The 27329-nt window shown below is 36.8% G+C and overlaps 1 protein-coding gene across 9 annotated transcripts in view; it reads right to left on the reverse strand.

Moving 5' to 3' along the window:
• Positions 1-27329, reverse strand: part of FRY (FRY microtubule binding protein) — a 227402-nt gene that overhangs the window by 70645 nt on the left and 129428 nt on the right. For all 9 annotated transcript variants that reach the window (XM_085061815.1, XM_085061823.1, XM_085061806.1 and 6 more), the window contains 17 exons: positions 26859-26960; positions 23899-24002; positions 23342-23450; positions 22336-22422; positions 20362-20533; positions 19186-19318; positions 14674-14781; positions 10187-10442; positions 8934-9116; positions 7954-8040; positions 6188-6447; positions 5664-5853; positions 4784-4908; positions 4540-4597; positions 2181-2272; positions 1820-1992; positions 592-752 (listed from right to left, as the gene is read on the reverse strand). In XM_085061815.1, coding sequence (XP_084917941.1) covers positions 592-752; positions 1820-1992; positions 2181-2272; positions 4540-4597; positions 4784-4908; positions 5664-5853; positions 6188-6447; positions 7954-8040; positions 8934-9116; positions 10187-10442; positions 14674-14781; positions 19186-19318; positions 20362-20533; positions 22336-22422; positions 23342-23450; positions 23899-24002; positions 26859-26960 — 2400 coding nt within the window. The remainder of the gene's footprint in view (positions 1-591; positions 753-1819; positions 1993-2180; positions 2273-4539; positions 4598-4783; positions 4909-5663; positions 5854-6187; positions 6448-7953; positions 8041-8933; positions 9117-10186; positions 10443-14673; positions 14782-19185; positions 19319-20361; positions 20534-22335; positions 22423-23341; positions 23451-23898; positions 24003-26858; positions 26961-27329) is intronic.

Raw genomic sequence — 27329 nt, forward strand, 5'->3', positions numbered from 1 at the left:
AAGACACTTTTCTAAAATTTTACCCAGTCTTCACAAATCAAGCTACAAACCAATTAAAATATACTCAGATGTTTCAATAGCATGTTACTGCAAAAATTAAAACTGTCTTACAGCAAGTGATGCAGCTTATATAAGTACATTGGCTATTACTTTCTCAGCTTGCTTATGCAGGGAATTGGAACTAGTTTTGGCACAGAAGTACATTATTACTGAGCAATGTCTCCAGGCAAGCGTGGGATATATTCCTGAGATGTGCACTGGTACAGATTCAGTATCCTAAGATACTGAATTGGATCTTAATTTCAGAGCCTAAAATCTTCTTGCTGAATCTGATAACCTGTTAATGAACAGCTAAGTAAAATTTTAAAATGCATCCTGTTTTTTAAAATAATTAGCCTTGAAAAGTGTCTGCAAAGAAAAAAATACTTAACTTCAGTGCTATATTCTACGTAAATATACATATGAGCATACAAGTTTGCGTCAAGTATGCCAATTCAAATTTCTGTGAAACAAAAAGACATAGACCCCATAGCTACTGGTATTTTGACTGGAAATTTGCTGTTACTGATTTGTACAGTGAGACTTTAATACCTTTAATGCACAATACTGGTATCTTGTGATCTGATGGTTTCTGTCGCTGTAACGGTCCAGTGGTGTGAACATAATACTGAAAGGTCCTGCCCACTGACTGAATAAGATGAACAGGTGATGCCTCAAGCTCTGCTGAGGGAAGAGAAATCTCCTGTGGTGAACTAAGGGAACAGAAATAGAAATAGTTGGGATTTGTTAATATGAAATACACATTCATGAGGCACAATGATGACATGAATTACAAATTTCTACAAAAAAGGGAGGGGTTTTTATATGTTCAGCATCCAGTTATTTCAAAGTATCTAAGCTCCTTTAAAAAATCTAACCGAGAAAGATGCATCTTATTTCCAAGTACCTGCAGCTCTGAATTAATGTGTAGTTATACAAACATGTACATCTGACTATAGAAATGCATGCAAGAACCTAAAACAAAATCAGGGTTTTCACTGCCTCCTGCATTCCTTTAGTGGCAAATATTCACTTGGTTCTTCCAATCCTTTAAATTTGAGCCTAAACAATAGATGTGTCTTACTCTAATACAGTAATAGGTAGGGACAATAAATAAACCTGGTGACTCTTTGTTTATGACAAATATGCGGTATATATTCTGAACAGATGAATTACCTGAGCAAATGAAAAAAAAGCTCAAGACCTCATCTTCCAGTAATTACATGGAGGCCTTTAAAGCAGAGGCTCTTTTTTCTTTTTTGCTAATGTAATTGCCTTATATTTCTGAAGTGATATTACAATATATAAAAAACATGAAATCAATTGGATAAATCTTTGTGATACAACTAGACTAAGGTAACATGGGATATTGTCTCAATACCTTGGGCAAGTTTTTCACTGCATTTAATATTGCATGTTTTCTGCACCTACTTGTATTTTTCAAGGCCTGTCTGAGTTTATGAAGTCTGGCAATCAAGTCAGAGGGAAGAAAATAAGGCATTATGTCAAAGAAATCTGGAGTCCCTGGAGGTAACAATTGCTTTGCTAGGCTTTTAAAGAGGTGAGTCTCGTATATAACTATTACAAGCGTCATCATGCTTTTATTTCAATCTTAATAGACTTCTGAACACATTTTTTTCTACATTTCCCTTTACATTCATTATATGACAGTTCACAAGCAGTGAAAAAAACACAGACAAAAAACGAAACTAAAAATTACTTTTCCAATACTTATATTAACTGTGATTTCATAGTATGCTGAGATAATTTAGCACCATACCTGGAACACACTGGATCAAGTTGGCAATCATTGCACTGAAATGTGCTCTCATATCCTTAAGTATCTCGACTTCTTTATCATTTTCAGCCTCCAAAAGCATGCGAGTCAGATCAACATACTCTAAGAACAAGGCTCCAAGGGCTAGTGTGTCTCTTTCTAAGGCTCCGTTTGTACTAGCATAAAGGAAAGTTGCACATTAATGTAGAATAACAGACTAGTTATACTGAAGGAAGGCATGCAGATCTCTCCATGTCTGGCAGACAACACAATTCTCCAAAGAACATCCTGACATAATCTCAGTGTGGCAAACACCGAAAATTTCACTTAAAAACTCAGTATTTATGATGGGTGATAGTCCTACCTGTCACTGATAACACCAGCATCAGCAAGGAGTTCAAAAATTCGCAGTAGCTGCAGTCTTAGCAGATCTCGTCGTTCTCGACGTTTCTTGTTCTTGGAATTTAAAATAACAACCATTTTTATAGGCATAGGTGTACACATTAAAAACTAGTCGCTTCAGAAATGCCAGTATCATAGTGAGATTTAAGAATTCCAATTCAAGAATGTTCTTCATGAAGGAACCTGAATGCTTTTGAATATTGCACCATAACATCATGCTTATACATCAGCAAAGAACCAAATATGATCAATGTTTTGTCTTTGTAACTATACTTGAAAAAATTGTTAACAACTGCATTAGTACTTATTGAAAATGTGGAAATTAAACAATGAAATACTGGATAAAAATAACTAATATTCAAGGTTCCTGCACCAGAAAACCATGATATCTCCACATAACAGGGATATTCATAGTAGTTTAATGTCGTCTAGTTTGGGTGCTGGAGGCACTTAAAGAGCAGAACATATATCCAGATTCCAGGAAGATATTTTAGTGATGAGCCATTTCTGAACTTTGCAATGCTGCAGCACATGATCACCCATATTCAAGTGAGCTCCTAGCAGTCACCAGTCCAGCCTAGTGTTGGGTGTGTTGACTGCAGGGGTTTTGCACACAGTAATGTACTCCTCCCACAGAACAGGACTGTATGGTTGTTAACTTGTCTGGAAAGATGTGAATGCAATCAGGCCTCTTCTTTGTTGAAAGGCTAAATTGACTTGTTTGTATCCTACATCTCCCCTAAGCAAGAAAAATGTGAGAAGGTAAAAAAGCTGCTATTGCACTCAAAGAAATTTGCTGCCAAAACAAGAAAAGCTCAGAGAAAATGTAGATTTTGCTCTTCAAAACTGAGCAATACTGAGATCAAAGGCATATCTTTTCTAGGACTCTGGCTCCATCCATGGCCAGCAGTAGATGCATGGGAGAAAAAAATTACGCTTTGCCTGGTATTCTGACCCAGAACTGACAGAATTGCAGGATCCTAGCCAAAGGTTTTATTCAAATAATTATGCCATTTAATTTGTTCTATTCAGAGCCCTGTTTTTCTCCTGTTACACCTTTAAGGTTCCAGGACATGCATATAGAGAAAAAAGCAATTTTACTGAAATACAGTATTTACTGCCTGTACTACTGTATTTATTGAAATACAATATTACTGCCTCCTGCAACAGTGTCAGAGGTGATCTGGCAAGCTCTGTGCCAGCACCCACAGGGCGGATCTTGTGTAATGTCCATTTTGGTTTACCCCTGCAGCTCTTGGCCATGCTGGCAATTCTCTTCCTAGTCCTAGCATATGTTCCAGGACATTGTTTCTGGAGTGTTGGATACCTGCCTGCTGACATGGAGACCTGCTGTGTTCTCTACAGCTACACAACCCATGCAGTCTCTCCTGTGTTTCCTGATGGCACTGTTCGCAGGAAGGTGGCCCATTTATTCATATCAGGAAAAATACAGGAATTAACATTGCAGTGTCTCGTTCTTGTATTCTTCTTCTGACAATTCCATGGGCTAAATTTGCTCTTAGAGTATGCTGTAAACCTCTGAATTTCAGCAATTCCTTTCCTGAGGGTACACTGGGTATGTATGTCTCCAGAAAAAGCTTTTCAAATCTAAGTTGTCTTAAATGATGCACAGACAAAATGCAGAGGCAAGTGGTGCACAAAGGTGTATTATTAATTCACTTCTGCCCAGTATCAAAACAAGTGGCCTCAAATCAATGTCTTCACAGGAATGGAAGCCACACAGCTAAATTGAGGTGTGAATCAATGCAGAATGGAAATGGTAGTGGACATTTACCAGACACAGAATTATTAATAATTGTCATAAGCTACCTCAGATTTCTATCCTGGGGCCAGCTGAAATGGTCCAAAACTGAGTCAAGGAGGGAAAATTGAGCAGAACAGCAACTTCAGTCCAGTAATGAGGCTCTCCCCATGGCTTTCCTGTTTAGCTACATAGACACATCGTACAACTAAACTGCTTACTGAGGCTACAGATTTTATCACCAGAGGTTTTTAAGAACACAGCATTCTCTCTTGTGTGGACTGGAACATCTGCTGGGAACCCTTCTAGCAGTACCTTCTATTGTAACAAAAGAGAGTACTATAATGAAGGTGAAAACTGTGGTGATAGAATTTAAATTAAACTAGGTTTTAATGGAATTATTTTAAATGAAACAATTAATAAAATTCTTGTTGCACACAGAGCCTTACTTGCTAGTTAGTACAGAATAATATATTGGTATTTCAAACAGACAGAATTACTATTTTTAAAATATTTTTTCAGTTTAAAAAAGCTAGTACATTTGATTTCTGCAACTAACCTCTGGTCTTCTTTCTAGGGCTTCTTTCATTAGTGGGTGAAGTTCTTCTACTAATTCCCTAAATTAAAAAACATTAATATTTGTAAACAAAATCTAGTGTCCTTTGAAAAGCATCTATATTTTAGTCAACATATAAAAACAAAGTTCCAAAGTGTAAATAAAAATTTAAGTATATATTTAAGTTGCAACAAAAATAAAGTGTATTAGAAGCAGGTAACTAAGAATATGGTAAAAGGAGAGGTACCTGAAAACAAGGGAATTTGTTCTTCCAAATCCTAATACAAGTGATTCTGTAATTTCTATGCTTTCAAGTCTCATCAAAGGAACTAGCTGCTTCAGTAAGACTCCGACAGATGGAGTTCCAATGGCCTAAAATATATTAAAATATTGTTGAATTTAATTGTCAGGATATCAATATTAAGTAAATACCTTTTTTTTTACAAACAAATACTGTCCAAGTATCAATACATACTGTAAAAACATGCTGAAATTATTTTAGTGTTACAGATATCAATACACCAGTCTAACTGGATGTCTGCTACCTCACAATCATCTCAATAAGGCCTAACAAGTAAATACATCTGGGAAATCTCTTTGCTTTAGTTCAGATTATTGTAATTTACTTAATATGTTGCTTCATTAAAATATTCCAGTAATTGCATTTGTGGAGGTACTGCTCCTCTCAGGTTGCTACTGCTTGAAAGTGTATTTTATATATTATTGCTTCTGACAGGCATATATCGAACAGAAATACAATTTTCATTCAGAAATCTGCTTTATTGCTTAATTTTTTAAATTTACAAATTGGAGTACTCTACAAGGACAGAAAGGGGATGACAAACTAAAGTTAATTTCAAAACACGTGTCAAGACCTTCCATATTTTGAATATGCAATCACCCAGAATGCACAAAAGAAAAAGAGAAATATATTGAAAATACCACAGCTTTTGCCAAATATTTGTCATATCATACAGATGTTTTAATTGTTAATTATATATGTTAAGTAGTTTGCATATATCAAAACATTCCCTAACTGAAATACTTTCATCAGGATATGGTTTTGCATGCAGATGCAGCTTAAAATTCTCCTAAACGAGTAGATTACTTGAAACAGGATGTATCACCTTATTATCATAGTTCACTGTTCCATCAGGAGTGGTAGCCATGATTTCTGGTGTTGAAGCACGCAGGTGTCCTGGGCTCATAATACTGGGTTTTGCTACTCCAAAACACAGAATAAGGTAGTTTCTCCACAAAGTAACATAGTTGTCTCCACTGCTTGCTGTACTTGTTTTCTTTGCATTAACAGGAATACTAGAATTTAAAAGTGAATTATAATAATTTAAAAAATTTCCCAGTCTTAATTACACAGTATTTTAAAGTACTTTAAAAGGGAATTAAACATACTTTGTATCTACTAGCTGCAATTCAACATGACACAGTACAGGGGAAAATTCAATGAAGGTAGAAAATCAGAGTTTTCCACCTTACAAGTTGCAATTATGAAACTCAAAGCTGTGTAGCACCAATTTCTCTGTGGCACCTAGCAGGATTTGTGGACTGATACTGAAATACGAGACTAAAGAAAAGCTTACACTAAAATCACACAGCCCATACAAATCAAAGTGAAATGCAGATTGACACTTACTTTGGATCCACAAGAGGCATTATCAGCTGTAGCCTCGTGAAAGCATATGGCCAAGCATAGCTGAGAGCTGTAGGACAGTGTTTTGGTAGGTTCTCCTGCCTGAGAAAACTGAAGAGGCAGAGAACCCATGGGTCTTTAACGGACTGTGCAAATATCCAGACATGGGAAGGACTTTTCACATCATAATGGCTATTTACTAGGACAGCATTCCACTCCACCAGCCACTGCAAATCCACGCTGTGTGTTAACGGGATTGTTGTCTACGGAGAGAAAAGATAAATTAACACTCCTTGCTGTACTAATCAGAAACCAGGCACAGAGGCAACACATTTGCTTTGCTTTGTTTTTAATGAGTAGAATGAGAGCATAAAATTCAAACCTTGGCCTGTAGAAACTGCAACACCCAAACCCAGGTGCTGCTACTTCAGATGAATATCCTAATTCCTGTATCATGAAGTCAGAATGTCTCTTTCTTTCTTAGTTTGTTTTCAGCTGCAGAGGGACCCAATCTCACCACCAGTTCAATGTCCCCTTCAGTGCTGGTTTTGGCTGGGGTAGAGTTTATTTTCTTCCCAGTGGCTGGTATGAGGCTATGTTTTGAATTTGTGCTGAACGCAGGGTTGATACCATAGGGATGTTTTTGTTATTGCTGAGCAGCACTTGCACAGAGCCAAGGCCTTTTCTGCTTTCTGTACTGCCACTCTGGTGAGGATGCTGGGGGTGCCTGGGAAGCTGGGAGAGGACACAGCCAGGACAGCTGACCCCACCTGACCAAAGGGATTTTCCAGACCATATGATGTCATGCTCAGTACAGGAAGTGGGGGAAGAAGGAAAAGGGACATGTTTGGAGTGAAGACGTTTGTCTTCCCAAGTCACTGCTACATGTGATGGGGCCCTGCTCTCCTGGAGATGGCTAAACACCTGCCTGCCCATGGGAAGCAGTCCATTAATTCCCTGTTGTGCTTTGCTTGTGTGCATGGCTTTGGCTTTCCTATTAAACTGTCTTTACCTCTACCCATGATTTCTCCAGGTTTTACCCTTCTGATGCTCTCCCCCCCATGCCACTCACTGCTGGGGGACTGAGCAAGTGGCAGTGGGGGCTTGGCTGCTGGCTGGGATTACACCACCACAGTCCTTTCTGGCACCCAACATATGGCTCCCACCCACGACCCTGGAAAGGGTGCACCATTTGTGGCTTTAAACTTAATCAGGCTGAAAAGTGCCCTGAACGGATTCTTCCTGTCCTCTGGAAAAGGGCCCTCACTAGTCTCTGAGACCACACGCAAAAAAAAGTTGTCTTTTGTATCAGCTCTCCTGCTGACACTTTTTTATTCAAAGTGCTCAATCTCTGCTTCCTCTGGTGCATGTCAGACACGTCAGGCCCCTGAAAACGCATAAGGAAAACTTACTCTAGAGCTTAGGCTCAGATCCACAGGCAGGGCCACTTTCTGAGGACACAAGAGAGCCAAAGCTTATTCCTCTCTCTAACAGATGACAGCAGTGAATGACTTCCAAGTGCCTCAAGGCAGTGCTGGCAATAAGACTTTCTCAACTGTTCTTTTTTCTGTATGCAACACCTTCTATATCCATAGTAAGATTATCTTCATGGAACAGATTGTCTGGGACATTGTGGAGCCTTGGAGCTCTTGGGTAGATGGCTGGAGCCTTAAAGCTGTATGATTTGTTTTTTAGCAGTTTTATTTTTAGTATTTCCTGTCTGAGATTTGTTGTGTAAACACACGCAGTAACAGTAAAGTAGCACTTACTGAATCTGAAACAGCCACGTGAATAAAGCTTTCAAGAATAGAAGAGCTCAATTGATCCATGACATCAATCATAGGTCTGTCATCATCCTGCATAACACAGAGAATACAAGTTTACTGCTCTCCTGACAAAACTAATTCCCTTCTTATTTTTGTGGTACATGAAACAGAACCATCTAAAAATTATGACACAAATCTGAAGTAGCTAAAAATACTCATTGTTAATGATGGGTACATTTTGTCTTTTTCATATTAATCTCAGACCTAAGTCCAGGCTGTGACTTGAAATGAAGTTAATTTGTGGCTATAGTTCACTGCCTAGTGAACAAAAGCACATATCAGAAAATCCCAAATGACTTTGGATAGCTGGTATCAAAAGACTGAAAAATTAGCTTACTGTTTATTGAAGCATTCCTTTGCCATGAACACACATATTTGTGTTCTTAGGCATTTAGAGGCTCACTGAGCTGTGACTGCCAGTACACAACATGACTCTCCATATTTCTGTATCCATAAAAAAGACTTAGAGGTCTTTACTATAGAAGGAAAATGTATGCGACTGATCTTAAGGGCATCTTATGCTGTGGGGTTTTTTTACAAAATGGTATGCTACAGGAATGGGTTTCATTTCCAATACAAATTTATCATCTTGACAATACAAAAATGATCCGTGCAGTAAAAAAAGGTTTTACAGTGTTTCACATCACATTCACATCATTCCAAGAGAAAATATGAAGTTGCTGTACATTTCCCTTCAAACTCTTATACAGGGCATTTGCCATTGATGATACATTGTTGAGTACACAGAAAGGTTTGCAGTGTTAAGGCAAATAGAAACACTAAGCTGAGATAAAATAGTTTTTTATAAACTAAGTGCATACCTGCTACACTCCAGCAATTATGTTAAAAGCAACCATAACAGCAGTTTTGAGCTTTATCTTCAGTAAATTTTAACTCAAAGTACCAGAAGAGAAAAATCCTACCTCAGCCTGGCCAAGGGCCAAGAATAAAGAACGGATTTCTCTGAGGATTAGAACAGCCAGTTTCCGCGTGGCAACCTGGAAACTACACAGCAGCACCAGTGCGAACCCTTCGACTGCATGCAGCACGTTGGAATAGGGGCTTCTTTCAGACTGTATCCTGTGGCTGGATCCATTGGGTATCAACTGTAGAACAGTGCAAGGGGGGAAAAATTGAGTGGTCGTGTTTGCAAACCAGGTCTCCAAGAAATATTCTATTTAATTAGGACATATAAAGAAATAAAATGCAGAACATATTCCCTCAAACAGCCAAGTTTTGTTGCTTTAGGTTACCTTGTTCCACAAAAGCAATGTGTGAGTAGAGTCCTTTGAACAAATCCTTTCCTCTACTTTTCAATTAATCTACCCACTTTTTTCCATCCTCCACTGAAAAATGAATGAATAACTGTGACTGTGAACACCACACTTTTTCTGCTTCAGATAGCATGTCCTCAGGTCCTTTTTTGGTCCTGTAGCAGCCAACACCTTAGGTAGCTGGCATCTAGAACCTGACCTCACCAGTAAAGTTTAACAATATTTAATGAAAAGTATGTGAGGATTTATCTTTTCTACATTTTTTATGTGCTCCTGTTATTACCTATTAATTAATGGCCCCCCGTGATATAAAACACACATCATGTTCGCCCTAAGGAAAACACACCCACTGTGATTAGTTTAGGAGACTAGAAGCCTAAAAATCATTTCTCATAATGAAAATATCTGTGGGATAGTGCAGATGGGAGAAACAGGAGAGAAGCTGTTCAGTTCTCAGAAATGTCTGTAAAATATGGAGACAGCAGGCTATTGCAGCAGTCAGGTTCTTTGATGTTTCTGAATCAACCAAATGAAATGGCTACAGGAAAAGATCTACTTCACTCTTCACAGCATTCCTACTAGCATTATCAATCTGTTTCAGTCCTGGGAAAATGTCCTTCTGCCACATCTACATACACATATTTCACTTTATGTGCTTTTGTTGATGTGCATATTTTAGTTTGACATGCATTCTCTTATGTTGCTCAACAACAACATCTGCTGTATTACACAAGGACATAGCTGTCCTCAAAAGACACATGAACTAATTACCTAAAAAAATTTTACATGGTGAATTCTTCTCAGGTGAGTAAATACAAATCACACGAACCACAGAGGTATCAAGGAAAATAATTTCTGCCTTCAATTAGTAAAAATGTTAGGACACAGATCTGATTCCATACCTCTGCAGATCTGGTTTTTGCCTGCTCAGAAGCTTTTCCTGGAGTGTGTATTACAAGCTTCCATTGTGTAAGCAATTGTAGCAGCAACTTCAGTGAAGTATCAAGAAGGGTATGATGCATATCATTCACTTCACGTAGCAGAAAATTAGTGAAACCAAAGAGTACATCCTCCCGCCAGTCAACAAAGTCAACAAGTAGACCCTGAAGAGAATTCTGTGCAATGTGTCGAAGCTCATCATCCATATGGATAGACAGCCTGTAAGTAAAAGTAAATGTCAGATAATAAAAGATATAAGGAGTGTTTATTGTGGTAAGAAGCATGCATATCTCAGTAACATTAAAGTGACAGAAAATTCCCACTGACAATGGGGGATGATGCTATCATGGTTTCATTACTGCTGACCACATTTAACATCCTTGACCTGTCTTCTGTATTGTACTTCTTGCTACAGCGGAAGATATTCATGGATCCTAAAGAAGTGTATTCCCCTCTTAAAACTGAGTATCTCTAAAGTTCATCATTTGACAACTTTTCTCAAACCAAGTATATTTTTGATTTACTCATAACTCAGTAACTTCCATGTAGGTATGATAACAAAAGGCTTACAAATATATGCATAATTTCACAATTTCTGTTTTGTTAACATTAAATATAAAAATTAAAGAATCACAACAGTTCAGCTAACAGTTAAAATAAATCTTTAGCCAAGATGCAAATCACAATTAATGAAATCAAATCTTCAAAAGAATTAAAATGAGGCATTTGCATTAAAAAACTGCTTTATGTTTTAAATAACTTAGGATGAGGAAATGGGAAAAACAGCCTCAGGACTTTTTATACTTTTAAAAACACACTGAACACCCTCAAAGTCCTTCTGAAAGATGGTGACATTTCAGATACCATTTTCAAATTTTATTTTCTTTTTTCTTTGCATCATGTTGAAGTTCTTCTCAATATAAATTTTTTTATACTTTGTTTTGACACAGAAATCATCAAACCACTTCTGTGTTAGAAGTTGGCAGAATAAAGTAAATTCAGATTAGTGTGTTCTGCAATTTTTGGTTCATTGCCTTTATGATGTATTTTGTTTTAATTACCCATGAGACTGTAATTTTCTGTAGTGTGTTAGAACTCATTTTCAAAGTATTTTATCTACATTTAATCTACACAGCTGAAAAGGAGGGCTCATTATAATGAAATGGACAGAAAGCTAGGAGAAAAAAACCCAAAATAGCAAATGGAGTGGAACCAAATTCCATTCTGTTGGAAGTGTATGATGAGATGTGGTTCATAAAAAATCTGGTTCATTATAGCTGCCTCATTTGGAGGCAGGGGACATTTTATTTAAGCGAAAAGAAAACAACTGCCATGAAAATTCACCCCTGGTGAATATGACTCCAAAAATAACTGTTATGCTTTAATAACCACGTGACTTTCTACATATATTTAGAAACACAGTATTTTGTTGTGCTGAGAAAGGATAATTTTTGTCTCCCTTTTGGAATGCCAAAACCAGATAAACAAGCAAAAACCTTTTGAGACCACAATTAAGTCATCCATGAAATGACTTCCACAAAGACACAAAACAGTAACAGAAAAGAGGACACAAAAGACATCTCCTAAGCCCAAGTTACTGCCCAGTGGCATTATCTAATGAGATGAAATTCAAATTGAGCGTAAGAATGCATCTATGTATTACCACTGTACAACAGGCAGTGAAGGAAGCAAGTATAAGTTTGTTTGTTTGCACTTGAGTCAGTTAAATTTAAGACCTACTCAGGAATTTGTAATGAATGGTTGCAGTGGGCAGTGAAAGGGCAAAAGGTACAGTATATACTTGACATCTGCTTCATGCTTTATAATTTGAATACAGCTGTCCTGGAAAAAAGTCTAGCTGCTCACTTAGAGACTCCTTCTAAAACCCGCCAAAAGACACATCTGTTGTGAGGATGGAAAAATCAAACAAAACTGTGAATACAAGAACCAATTAACTAGAGATGTAACTTTATCTATTGTGAAAAGAAAATATTTAACAGTTTTCCATCCCAACAACACAGGCCCACAGAAATCCCTGGCAGAACAGTTTATAGGGTTCTTTTTTAAAACAGGGAGAAACTGAAATCTTACCTCTTCTAAGTTTCTTATCTCTGTATTGAGTTTAGTTTCTGACCCAGAAAACATAATATTGTAATGCAGTAGATGCATTACAGAATGCAATACTGTAATGCAGTAGATGCATTACAGAATGCAATACTGTAATGCAGCCTAGAACTGCAGATGCTAACCTTCTGCACCTACTTTCTCATAACTGGGAGAAGTAGTCAGTCTGGTCTCAAATAAACATGGGGCAGTACACAGAATGTAGAAGCAGCTCTGGTTCTGGGGCATTCTGGTGACTTACATTATGTCTAGGGCCAGCATTAATGCCTTAAAGAGTTTATTACTTAGTTTTCAGTTCACACTGTCCCAGGCTAACTTAGACCTAAGTTTTTTCAATTAATTATTCTTTTTCCCCTTGTTCTCTGGTCAGTCTGTTCAATTACAATGCCCCAGCTTGGATGCTCATATCCAGATCAGACATCCTAATTAGACCAGAAGAAGTTTTTCAAAAACCTTGTTTTCAAAAACCTGTTTTGAAGACCTATACATGTGAATAAGGTTTGTCTTTTCACAGGAACATCACTTCTTTGTATCTGTTCAGTTTGTGATCCTGCTCTGAAATACTGAGACCCTACCCAGTTATTTCAATACCATTCTATATGTCTCCTGAACCATGACCTGTTTATTAATTGCTTTCCAACCCATTATATACCTACTTATTTTACCTAAATTGTGTTTCCCCTGCTTAACTTCAGAATTTTACTTAAAACACTATCAATGTCTCAAAGATGTTGTAGCATGAGTACATGTAGGAGAGGAGAACAGATTCCCAAAGGTCCCCTTCCTGGGGAAAGGCTGAGCATGTAACTGATTCTGAAGTTGCCCTAGAGATGCTTTCCTCAGCTACTCTTGATGTTTCACTTCTTTTCACAGTCAGAGTCAGATAACTCAGCAAACTTACTGCTTGCATTGTCCCAGCAGCACAATTACCCAAGAAATGCTGAGAATCACAGCTGACATTTTCTGAATGAAGTTTGATGACAGAATAAAGATAGACCAGTGGTTATATTGACAGTTATGAGACTTCAGGAGGGTAGCATTAATTTATAAAGAAACCCACACGGGTCTCTAGACTTTCTTAAGAGTAGTGACAGGTCTGATTTGGGCTATCCTGTGATGAAGAGCTGTGACCTGAATAGATACGTGCTTCTTACCAGCTCAGTTAAGACAATTAATAAGGATAGAACTCTAGTTAAAATATTGGATTAAAGGAAAACATGTCCTTTTAAATTTCCCTTAAGCAGAATTGATGCAACAGTTTAATATGGTGTAAATATAATTTGATAATGTAATGCTTTAAAACAACCTTCAAGTGATTTAGAGTGGACACTGTGCACACAAGGAAATCAAGCTGGCCATGAACTGCAGCACACCTACTGCTGGCTGACGATTTGGCTCGTTTGGCTGTCTGCACTCTTCATTATTACCAGAATCAATTGTCTCACTGTTATAGCACATCACTGGGAGTTAGTTGTTCACAGAGCAGAAAAAACTGGTTTTGTATGCAGCCTTCTGGCTCCCACATCTGCCATTCCTTTTGATTTTTGAAAAACAAGAACCGGGAGGCAAAGATTACTTTGCCACAGTTACCTGAGAGCAACACTCTGCAAAGCCCTCTTGGTTCAATTTAATACTATAATCCACTTACATAAAGAACACAAGTTGCAACCTTGGTCTTGGATACTTGAACTGAAATGTAACAGACTTTTCTGCACTGACCAGTACCTCTTGTCATAATTATTTGCCACTAGTCACTGATCTGACATCCTCAAACCTAACTGGTGTAGCTGTCATGTTGTAGACTATCTTGTCCAGTGAAGTCTATTCAGACAAATTAAATGGAGGGATATTTTATTTCTCAAACTTCTCCTTTTCTTTATTTTGTATCTTACAATATTAATAATTTAAGAAGCTTTTGTAAGGTACCACATCTAGCACATTCTGTTTTACCAAAGAGACATGTGGGGATCATAAATCAAAACTTTCAGTAAACAGGTGTCTTGGTGTTTTTCCACCACACAGAAAAGATGCTTCCTCCTGCTAATCAAAATGCTGTTATGGTTAGAAAACAGTACTAAATTGTGACCACTGGGAAGAGCAAGGAATATCATGTAACCTACATACTGATGGAAAAGAGTTCTGAAGGACATACTAGTTTTTTCATAAAATTATGAGTCCATAATAAAACCACAAAAACTGTGGAAAGATGCTAGGACATCTCTGTCTAATTCATTAAGTGCAATTTACCTTTTATAAGCATATATAAAAAGAAACAGTTTTTCACACTGTTCCCCCGGAGCAGTCATTCAATGCTTGAACAACTTACCTTGCCAGCAAGTCGATCAACTCAAGTTTTGACATTCCATCAGGAAGTAATCGAGGAATAGCAGCAACACATGTTCTGAACAGATCAATTTTTGGTTTTCTTTCACCACTGAAAAATTGAAACAGAATTTTGACTAAGCTTAAGAAAGAACTGTGTGAAATGACACACCTCGAGCTTTTCAGAAAAGGGATGAATATAATGAAGTGTCAGAGACCTACTAAGAACATCAGATGGACAGCTAGACACTATAATGAAATAAGAAGGAAACATGAATTTTTCCATTTTTTAATAAATGCTTCTGATTTTGACATTTTTTCATGCATCATAACTACACATTACTTGGAAAATCAATTATTAATGATTCATTTGTTTCTTTCTGAGAGGAACTGGCTGATATATAAAAATGGATGTATAATGTAGGAGGATTCCTCCATCAAGGTCAGCATTTATATGATGCAGACTTTGGATGAGGCAATAAGGAGAGAGTTGGGGTATTCTCCATCATAATGCAGCTATATTTCACCAGTTGTATGAAGCAAATAGCAGATGTGCAACAAAATCAAATATCACGACTGAAGATCCAGACAGTTGCCCCTAATAAGGGACAAGTCTATGGAAAACCATCATGACACATTTTTACACTGAAAAAGGTGTATAATTTAGAGGTAGGTATGGCCAGAGAGTTTCTGTTGATCGCTGCCAGAGATAGCAGCATTTTGGCAGCTCTTATCAGCTAGAACATGTTTTAGCAGCCCTAAGGCTGTTCTCATCTGTGGAATGGCACAACTGTTCTCTAACAGCCTGGGAAAGTCATTAAGTACAAAGTTCAGCATGAAGCAAACACAAGGTTGGAAGTCCACGAGTCTTCTAAAAGTAGCTCAAGTTTCAGCTGTTGATTATTTTCAAAACACATGCAGTTGTTTTCTGAATTGTTTTCAACATTTTTGGTGAGTGTGCAGATTAGGTAAATCCTTCAGATAGACCTCAAAATGTGGATTTTTTAAAAATTTTCTCATTTTTATCTCAATGATCTATTATCTGATGATGGAGTGCAGAGGAAATTACCAAAGCATAACAGCATTTCAAACTGTGCAGTCTTTCCCACAATATTATTAATTATTAGCCTGTAATATGCTTTGGAAGGATAAAAAAAGTAAGGTCCTATTTAGAGGCCATATTATAAACACGTAGAGAAAGATTATTCCTCTTTTAATACACTTCCAATAAAACTAGAAAAGAATGAGGGGAAAAAAGGAGACACCAAGAAGTACTGTAAGATACTTAACACCACACTGAAATAGAGTGACAAAACAAAAAATCAATTTAATTTTCCTGCACCCTGGTCAATTGCCCTGGTTACCACATTACTCTGTCCCCCCATCCAAGAGAGGACATTGCATTTGGATATCTTACTTCTGTGTTCAGTCACAGAGAAAGCCTGGGTGCAACACAGTTTGAAAGAAGATTTATGGAGTAACATTGATCATTCACTGAAATGATGGGTACAGAAAAGGCATAAACTGAGACTTACTTAATTCAAAGATTAAAGACAGTTTTGTAGTGATTACCATTCTGTCTCTTAAAACCCTATATACTTATCAGCTTGGATATATATTACATGAATAAAATGTTGACATTATTTTAATTAACTGTCTTAATGGTACAGTTAGGGAAAACTATCTTTATCATTAATTACCTCTGTCTCACTGCATCTATATTCTAACAGACAGAACTTGAAAGGTGTCAGCAACTGACTGGAAAAGGAGTAAAATACATTTCATTGAGAATTTGGTTATAAACAAAACCCTTTCCACTACTATCACTAAAGCAAATACTAGCTGGATTAATAACTAGTGCTAAACCCTATATTTTTATAGTTGTAAATATTAAAGTGCCATTGGGAGTTTTATGTGCAGGCAAACCAAGTCTTCCTTGCTGACTTGAAATGGAAAGTGAATTTTGCAGAGTTTCCTTACTCTCAGTCCCCAGCAAGGGCAAAGTTTCTGCATTTCAAATGGAGATCCGTAAGATAATAGCCTGAGAGGAAACTCTTCTGAAGGCAAATGAGTAATTATTTATAAATATAAAATCTGTGGGTGTTCTGTGGCTTATCAGCTGCTCAGAAGAGTAGCAGGAGAAGATCCAAACCTCAGGCTCAAGTTCCCAACTTACCATCTGAGCTGCCAGGCACAGCCCATGAGGGGTTGAAGGGGAGCCTCACAGAGCAGCAGAGTCAACAGGACAAGCTCTGGACAAACACACCAACAGCTGTCCTCATCTGGAAGCTTGTGCTTCCATAGCAGAAGTACCAGATTTTAGTTAGGTATTGTCAGCAAAAACCTTTGAAGTACTTGCAAGGACAGGTTTGTACTTTAGAAAGATGGATGCCCTATTACCTTCCAACTAGATGTTGGAAAGTAATTATAACCAGGATTGAAATTCATATCCCAGTGCAGAATACAAAGGATGCTTCTTACTCAGGATTCTAGTAAGACCCTCCATACTGGCATTCATTACTTCAACAACAAATGCTTAAAGGATCAGTAATTAAATACAGAAGCAAATCTAACACTGCCAAAGAAAATTCCAGAATCCACATAATTTAAAATGTTATGTCTGCTCATTGCCTAGCTACTTCCCTCTGATTCTTATTTTCTTATTAAAAATACCACTATGGTATTAATTTTAGACAGTTTATACATAAATTTTATGTAACTACGGCAAAAGCAATAACTTTAAAATGTAGGTAAATGCAGTGTGGTATCTATCAATTAAAGCCTGTAATAATTCAAAATAAATATGTAACCCTAGCGGAGCATGGAGTTCTGTGAATAAAATAGGAAGCAATTACATAAAACCAATATGTTGGCTTTTCCACATATCCACAATGCAGTTTTTGAAAGGATCATTTTCAATCCTGACAGTAACAGCTACTGATGTTTTTTGTGAGTTCACATGATTTTAGATCGACTGATAATTAAGCATCCCAGATATTTTTTCCTTGAAAGAACAAGTAAAAATCTGTTATAATGTGGTTTGCCTTTCAAGTGCATATATTAAAATTAGAGCTCATCTATATATACAACATAAAATGCAGTAACTTACATGTCTAAATATTCCAATCTTCATGTTTCTGACAAAAGTCACTACCTAATCACAAGACTTCCTGAAATTTAAAACTCTTTTGAATCTATTTGTTTGCTGACTCTAAAAATAAACCACATTTTGGTGATGTTGAGAAACCACTGAAAGGATATTTATAGCTAAGGTTAAGTACACTTCTTATCTGAGTGCTCAAGGTTTCACTGTGCAATTATCTTTCAGAAATAAAATGTGAGTTTCTAAACTCACTTTTCCTACCACAAAAGTCTGAATACCCAAAATGGTTATGAAAGCTGGGTGTGAGGACTGAACAGGACACGCGGTAGAACTACAAGAAAAATATGAAATATTATTGGATAGTAATATTAGCAATGAATATGAATAAAGACAATTTATTGCTGGCGACACATCTTACAGTCTCACCTAGAGTCACTGCAAAACACAAGGGCAGAGGAATGATATTAAAACATAAAGATGGTATCAGTTATACAAGGTAGTTGAATTTGGCCAGTCATTGCAGTCTGATACAATCTTTATGTCCTTTGAGATTGTTTCTTTAATTTACTGCCAAAAAAGTCAACTTGCTAAGAGTACTGTGAGTACTGCAGTCTGTAAATAAAAAAAAACAATCTCAAAGCGATTTTTAAAATTCTTTTTAATCACATCACAAACATTTTTCCAGGGTTTGGTTTTTTTTCTAGAATAACTACCATGTCCACTGCTATAACAGGAAAGATATGCAAGGTCTCCTTACAGCTGAGATTTCTACAATCTGTGTTTTGCATCTGTCAAATTATGTCTCTGTATCTTTAACCTCTACTAGATGTCCACTTCACTAAAACTCTCTCCGGGAAACTTGCCTCACTAATGATTTTGGAAGCGTAAAATGCTGATGTTCAACACAGCTTGAAGCACACTAGTTTGATTCTGTTCCAGTGGGGTACTGCTTAAATCCAAGCCTTGTCACAAAATTACTTGGGTTTTTAATTAAGATTTGATTTTGATTACACGCATGAAATGTAGACGGAATTTTGAAATATTATTATTAATAGGGATTTACAGAATTCCTTGCATTAATTTTGAAGTTCAGTGATGCAGATATATCCTGAGACAGCATTCTCAGCACAGGCTGCTAGGTTTTCTACTTGAGCATTCTACTTCTACCATCTAAACGTCCCTAGGAGTCACACATGATTTTGCCTACATCAAGAACATCTTCAGCTCCAAACACTGCAGCATTCAAAGAAGCACAATCGACTTGTCATAAACAGTTTTCCAAACTATGTACTAATTAAGCTAAATGCCCCTGTTTCTTGCTGTTTCTCTGATGACTCATGAAAGAAAGAAAGAGAAAAAGTTCCAAAATTACATCTCCAGATTTCATACGATTTACTGTTCTTTAGCACTCACGTTATCATGTCTTCAGGTTCTTTGTTAAGCATCTGTATGTTGGTTAGCATCATGCACCGACCCACTTCCTTGTCAAGGTGTCTCAGGATGTTGTCCACGGCCTTCCTTACTTGAGAATAATATAACGACATACCTGCAACAACAGGCATTTTTGTATGATTTGGGATATTTTTATATATATATTCTGAAAAAGAAAGTTGATTACTCATGCTGTGCTGCATGAAGTAAGAAATATGTTTTCCTCATGACAGAGCATATTCTACCAGTAATGATACACTGATCCAAACCCAGAATACGTTGCCTACTCCAAAAGGAATGCCTCCATATTATACATGGAAACTGAAATACTGGGTCATAAAATAGCAAAGAAATGGCTAACACAAGAATTCATTAGTGCAAATATTTGTTATCAAATACTATCTTCAAATACTTCAAATACTTTAACAGCAGTGGGGCTTACATTGCTTATTTTCTTGATATTACTGCAGTGATCTAGTGCAGTACAACACAAGTCTTTGCCACTGGCGTAGACTTCATTTAATTCACGTAACTTTGGGGACTTAATGAAGTTTGAAGGTGAGCAGCCAAATTTTGGGTTTTTTTTCAACTAAACCAGGCACCTTCAGGGCATGATAGAGAGGCTCTTCTACAGCACAGGATTCTCACTCTACATTGAAGCCCAAGGTCGAAGTGCTATTAACTTAGGCACTCAGTACAACATTATTTTACATTTAAAGGTTTTGCCATTTTGAAAGTTTCACTTGATGTGAGACACTGAAATTAAAATAAGGCTATCAATAGAATCTTTGATGGTTTGCAAAGCTGGTTCTTTGTGAGCACAGGCACGATTTCTAATTGGATGAGTACCCATGAATAAACACAGCTATCAGCACTGAAAGAAGCTAGCTCTTAACTACCTGCGTCTTTAACTCTGCCCAGAATAAAGGGTTGCTACCATTTGTAGAGCACCACTGAGTACTTTCCAGAATAACTTATGAAAAGCAGCATTTGCCAAACTAAACCATACATTTCACTAGAATGCACAATAAATTAAATGCTTACAATGCAGAAAGAAATCAAATACTTAACAATAAAAAACTATTCCGTTCCAAGTGCTGAAGACATTTTTACATCCATTCTCACCCAAGTTTCTATGTTGTCCATTCTCTTACTGACCTATCATTTTAGCTTCCTCCTCTGTAAGAGTTTTGCTCAAATAAGTTTTCTTCACTCTGAGAGTGTTTCCAGAGGGGAGGACAGCTCCAGTCACTGGCATCGGAGGTTCACCATCTTTTTGCTGCAAACTATCAGCAATTACCAAGAAAGCTCTCAGGCCAATATTCATTCTCTGCAAAGTTCAGAAGATGGATGAGTATCATAATCAAATAATCATATTCTATTAATATTATTCATTCACTTTGAAATTTTGAGAATGTACTTGTCAGCTGTACCATACTTTTTTTCTGTATCTTTTTCTGTTTCTTTTTTGTGCCATACTTTTTCCTGCATCTTCCCTACATTAACTAGTCTGATATATTTCACAAAAAATGGCAAGGAAATAAATAGTGAATTCATATATCTCCACTATAAACAGTTCTCTCCCCTCTCAAAACATTATTTTTTAAGTATTTGCATTAGCACATTATCTTTTTGTCTTCAGGACAAAAAACCTGGATATGACCTGTAGTTTAGCAATGCATGTTAAATGAACCTTCAGTTAAACATAAATGACCTACATCCATTATGAAAAAAAAGATCAATAACTGTCTTGAAAGGCCTCAGGGTTGATCATACTGAGAGAAAAGTCTGGAATGATGCTCAACGCCAAAACTACAATGTGAAAATATTAGAAAGTTGAATCTAAGTGACCTGAATGCCTCCTTGGAATTCACCGGAGGAAAACTTGCAAGCTTTGCATTGCAGTGATTGAAAGACTAGAATGTTTTCAATTTCTCTGGAATGTGTTCCAAAAACTAAGAGGCTGTTCTAACGACAGTCTCCCAGAGATGTGCTTACACAGATTATGGTTTGGTGTTTTTTAGAATGCTAAAGCCTATCTACATGAAAAAGTAGCCCAATAATTTCTTTTAGACTTAAAATATTGTTGAGAGACGGTAAAATTTCAGATGTTGATTCAACAAAGAGTGAAGGACTATGTCCACCCCCTCTCAGCTGGGCTAACACACAATGTCCTTTGTAGGACCTTTTGCAGGCAATGCTGCAGGTGGCTGACCCAGAGCATGGTGCCGACTGCCTGCTCAAAAATTCTGTTTCATTCTTCTTTACTCTGCTGCAGAAAGATGAAAGCTGTGTTCAAAGCAAAGCTTGCCTTTCATTTGTGCTGCTTTTGACAGTAGAAAGTTTAATCTACTTTTCCACATTTTTTGTATGAAATATAATTTTTGCAAGGCAACTCACTCTATTCATCTTTGTGAATAGATAGGGTTTAACTCTGCAAGATTAATACAGACGTTTTATGAGATTATCACAAATTATTAGTATTTTTTTAGTGTTTATTCTTAATTTTCAAATGAAAATGTTTTCAAAATTTTAAGCAAATGCTTATTTTCTGAGAGAATTTTTTATTATTTTAGTGATTATTTATCTTTTGATTTTTTAAAAAGTTTTTCAAATTTCTGATAGTTTGTTCTAGGAAAAACATTAGGAAGCTGACTCGTGACACCAACACCAGTGAAGCTTTGGTCGTCAGAGTGGTAAAACTTTATTAGAGTGTTTCCTCTTCCAAGTCTTCTTGCATCATGTACTCTCAGTAAAACTGTTTTGAAAAACATTGAAATTGTTACAGAAAAAATATTTTTATATTAAAATAGCTTGAAGTGTTGCATGTAACAACAGCAGAATAAGGATATATTGAAATCAATAGTTTTATTTATATTTTTCTTTTTCTTTTATACATTTGCACTAGTTCACATTTGATATTCTTCACTGAGAAAACATGAGAAAGGCATAAAACAACGTGACATTTTACAGGCAGAAGTTCACAGATGTATTTTACCAATAAATCAGATTCAAGCTTTGGCCTGAAAACTGGAGAAAGGTGAAAGCATGCTTAGAATGCAACCAGGAAGTACATGTAGCACAATACAGTACGTACTAACTAAAAACAAAAAAAGTAGATGTACAACATACCTCAGGGTTGAGACTGAAAGCTTTTGCTGGTTTTCCAACACAAAGGAAGTCAAAGATAATTTCTTTCATTGCAAAATCTAAGCGTTCCTAAAATAGCAAAAATACTGCAAATCATTAAGCTGCTCACTTCTGCTACTTATTTTCACTGAGGCAACAGAACACTGAAAACCAGTTTAATCAGGGTTTATTTACATATACGGAAAAACAGATTTTCAGAAGTATGTAGAACATATTATCAGATCTACGCTTTTAACGCTGCTTTATGTTGACAAAATAAAAAATGTATAGCATTTAAATAGAAAATGATCCATTTTTGAAATAAAGCTTTTAATTATTTCATTTGAACTGTGGTAATTATGGTACTAACCCAGCATTTTACATAAAGAGAGCTTGTTCACAGATGGCTCAGTTATGGGATGATTTTAAGCATCTGCTTGATTCATTTCTATTCAGAGATTTTAAGTATGGTCTTAAGTGCTCTTTGCTCAATGGGAAACTTTTCTTAATTTAAGTCATAAAAGAGATGAAAGTTCCAGCACTGCAGCTTCGTTTATTTTAGTAGTTCCCATCTGAACTGATAAAAACTACGTGTCAACTCCATGCTAACTTGGTTTACATCTGACTTACTGTTTTGAAAGCAGTGCAATTTATTGTCCTATACAGCAGGGATGATTTAGTATCAGGATGAAACATGGCTTACTATTTTGAACTTTACTGAGAATCAGAGCATGTCAACAAATTCATTTTCTGACTTGCTGGAAATTAAAGAACTTGACAAAAATTACATTTGAGTTGAACACATTTTTATCTATTTTCCATGGAATTACGTTAATAAAATGTGTTGTTCAAAAGAAGTTTGCCCCAGCTCAGCCTATAATTTCATCATGACCTAGATGAAAGACAATGTCAACAGGGTTGCAAAAAACTTGGTCGTTAGAAGGTTACTTTTCTGCAAATTTGTTATTGGGAAAATGAGCTGTTCATTATATGCATGACTCTCCTATACCTGTGCAATAAACTGTATTATCTTCACAAAGATGTTTAGAGGCATATCTCTTGGCACAACACCACGGGACCCTTTGGGGAAAAGTGTCGTGACAATAGTAATAAGCCGACTGTAAAAGAAAAAGAAACATTAGACATTTCTGGACCTTGCAGACCTTCACTTACCATGACACTCCATTTAGAAAAAAACAGAAAATATTTCCTTTGAAATGAAAATGTAATGGGGTATCTTGTTCTGATTCCTTGCTCAGATTCAAATAATTATTTTATTTCATTACTACATTACAAGTAAAAATAAGCCAGTCAATGGCTGCTAAAAAGGATTTTTAACTTTTACCAAACAGTAATTTTTAGTTTTTCCAAAAAGAGAAACACTTCATACAGCAATTTTCATAGGTGGTTGACAGTGCCACAGGAGGGAATATTTTGTTGTATACAGTTGAATTTCTTATTTCATAACAGAAGTAAGTTCAATCCAAAGGAATTCAGGAGAACGATAAAACCTCTTCACTGGCATCCACTCTACAAGGCATTTTCATTACAAATAAAGCATTTTACCTTTGGGTAGCTGTGTTGCTTTCACATTTAATTCTGATCATGTAAACCCACAGTAGTCTGTACAGAGATTCCAGTGCAACTCGAGCCATTTTTGGGTCCTTATTCTAGAGAAACATACAACATAAGAAAAAAATTAAGGTACAAATTGGAAAGGAAGTTCTGCACTTAATGGATGCCAAGGTTCAGCGTTTTGATAATGAAACTACAAAAAGACACAGCTTCACAGCTGCTCAGCGTTCCATTCCTGGAGCATGGTTATGCATCTGACCTACTTTTGCTATTACTTAAGTTGTTGAAAAACCTAAGTATCAAGTTAGTTAAATTAGATACATGTTACAAACAAAAATCTCATTGAAAACTCCCTCAATTTGACTATGAAAAGAAAACCTCATACTTAGTAGATGCCATCAATTCAAATGTTGCTGCCCTATGGTGGAGGCCTGGCAGTGAAAGGACAAAAATCCAACGTGGATGTTTCTGCTGGCCTAATTAACATGGCATCTGGGATCAGCTGGACTGAATTGCTTTATCTGTCTGGATTGCTGTTTATTTTTGGAAACTAGTACAAGATTGTCTTGGGGTCTGCTCAGTTATATGCAGTTTTCTGTTTCTGTGTCAGTTGTAGGGGCTGAGTAGGGACAGGTAAGTGCAGTCCAGTCAGATGGTCTCCCACATGTTGAGCCATCTGCTGGGTTAAACTTTGAAGGAGTCCAGTACACTTCGACCCAAGATAAGGTTTGCCTGGCCCAAAGTGCAAATCTCCATGGCAAAAATCTGAGATATTTTCGGCAGACAAATGTTGAGTCACGGATCAAAGACTGCGGTTTGATCAAAGAAACTGCAACTGATGGCATCAGTAATTCCTGATTATGTATTGGTCTGGGTCCTGCAAAATGATGGGAAGACAATTTGCCAGTGATAGGGGAGATGACTTCAACTTTCAACGTGGCATCTGTCACAAGGCATAGGAGTAGAAACACTGTCCTTGGGCTGCAATTTCCATTTAACTCCTTGACAACACATTCGATACAATAAAGCATTATAAGGACAGAAAACTGAATATAATTTTTTGTTTATTACAGAAGCATGCAGTGGTTGTCACATGTTTAGAATAAGCAGTAGAAGGAATGCCAAAGTTTACTTTGCCTATTAATCTCTGCAAGATTTTAAAATCGTAACATTTGTTACAATCAATTTGTTTATTAACCTGTTTACTGTCAATTCATTTTTCATCAGGTATACTCATGTCAGTCCTTCTACACTTCAGACCCAAGAATCTGATTTCTTCAACAGGTGAAGTACGTTTATCAAAGTTTATTCTTATCCCAAAGCTTTCACAAAACCAGCAGGCTGTGGCTAACCAAGCCAAGGTAACAAGAGGCTGCGTAGCAGAGGAGGAAGCTATTTGTTAGCAAATGTCCAAATATCCCAGTGATGAGGATAGGGAGCCTACATGTGGTGAAGTCCCATATACTGTGTTGATGTGCAGAGCTGTCCCTCTAACAGATGGATTTCCAGCTTTTTCTCCAGCTGTGTGAATATGGCTTGGGCTTTGAGATGCAAGTCTGTCTGGTGAAGAGATTGTTTCAATGGCTGGGGCATCTCTTTCTCTGTACTGAGAAGGAGTGGCCAACCATTTTCTTAATTTAGCTATGTATTCAGCTACCTTATCTTCCCCCTAAAGTAAAGATGGAATTAGTGCCACCACATTAATTTGTGAGCCCTATAAATTGAAGTATCAATGAATTATAGGTTGCAAAATAAATTCCAATTTTATTTTCCATCAGTAAGATAGGATCAACTTTTCTTATATTTTCTCCAATGGTTTCAAATAATTTGTCAGGATCATCCTAATTTTCAGTAAAATCTATATTCCCAGCTGGTTCTGCCTTTTCTGAAGCTTGTCCAACTGCATAAAATCCCACAAAATCAGTTTCAAGAAAAGCATTCTTATTTCCTGAATCTCTTTGCAGATTCTAATGCATTGTCACCCAAAGTAAGGTATTCAGGTGCCAGCTGAAAGAAATCTTCAGGCAGACTGAACATTTCAAAGAGCTATTCTAACAGTGGGATCCATACGAAAAGAGTCAATGCGAATTGTTTCATAAAGACATAGAGGAAGTACAACCAGAAAGCAATAGCAAAAGAGGACATAATAAATACCTTTTTGATAAACTTGAGAACTCAACTTTTGCAAAACAGGTATTTGCCTCTGAGCTCAAAAAGTGGCTGATAGCAGAATGCTTGAAGTGTGCTGACAGCAGCAGCCTCCTAACCACTGGTTCATCAAGGCACAGTTGGGAGGCCCTTCATTTGCACTAATCACTTCACTGTGCTTCTTATATTGGCCTTTTCAGGCAGGCACAGGACCATCCTTTCACATGGATGATGCATTTTTAGCATGGCATGGGACACGAGGTATTGCAAAAGTAAAAGACACAAGGAGAAGTGGTAATGATAACCAGCACATGTGCATGGAACAGGATGTGCTGCCTGGCAACCACAGCAGATTGCAGTGCACAGTTAACCTTGAAACTCAAAGATGTGACAAATGGCAAAGGAATAAGCAGGTGTACAAGAAAGAATAAACTTAAAACAGTTTAGGGGTTTTGTAAGACAAACACTTAAAAGAGTGAAGCAGGCAATGGAATCGGTGTCCTGATTATGTTCTCCTCAGTATGTTGCTCAACCTAATAACTTTCATTGGCAATTTCGTCTGTTTCACAGGTGTTTGACTCAGGCTTGATTTGAGTTAGAGAAACAGTCAAAGTAGGCCCAAGAATACTTTGTTGCTATTGAAAAAAACCTGCACAACTAAAGAACTTGTACTGTCAGGAATAATACTACGTATGGAGTCAGATAATAGCAATAATTCAGCACATTAACTTAAAAAGGCTATGCCACAGATCAATAGTGCATACCGAAGCTTTAATACAATATTAAACCCAGGAGATACTAACCTTGAGATTGGATAGGCAGTTGTTGAGGAAAATATGCCATCTGTTTAAAAAGAACTGCTTCTGACTGACACAAAGCAGGCACGTTACCAAAGGGTACAAAGCCTAAACAGGAAATGGATGTCGGTACAGTGTTATTTGCATGTCTACACAACACAAAAATTAACTTAATTGAGCGACTGTAAACTTGAAGTTCTAACTCCTCCATTTTTTGCAATACAAGTTAGCCAACATAAACACATACAATTTAAAAGGAGCCTTCTCTAAAGCTGTTGCAGATATGTTTCATAGATGAACTAAAACCAACCAAATGTGTACTCATAGCAGTATAAGAAATCCCAAAGATAGGGCACAATTTTACAGACCCTCAGAGCTAAGTTCTGTCAGTTTACTGAGAAATAATAGCATGGAAATAACTAACTTTATTATTGTAACAATGGGATCCACAGCGATTGCTGGAACTTGTGAATCAGA

The sequence above is a fragment of the Lichenostomus cassidix genome, chromosome 1 (assembly GCF_008360975.1).
Source record: "Lichenostomus cassidix isolate B80296 chromosome 1, HeHo_3.0, whole genome shotgun sequence".
Classification (NCBI taxonomy): domain Eukaryota; kingdom Metazoa; phylum Chordata; class Aves; order Passeriformes; family Meliphagidae; genus Lichenostomus; species Lichenostomus cassidix.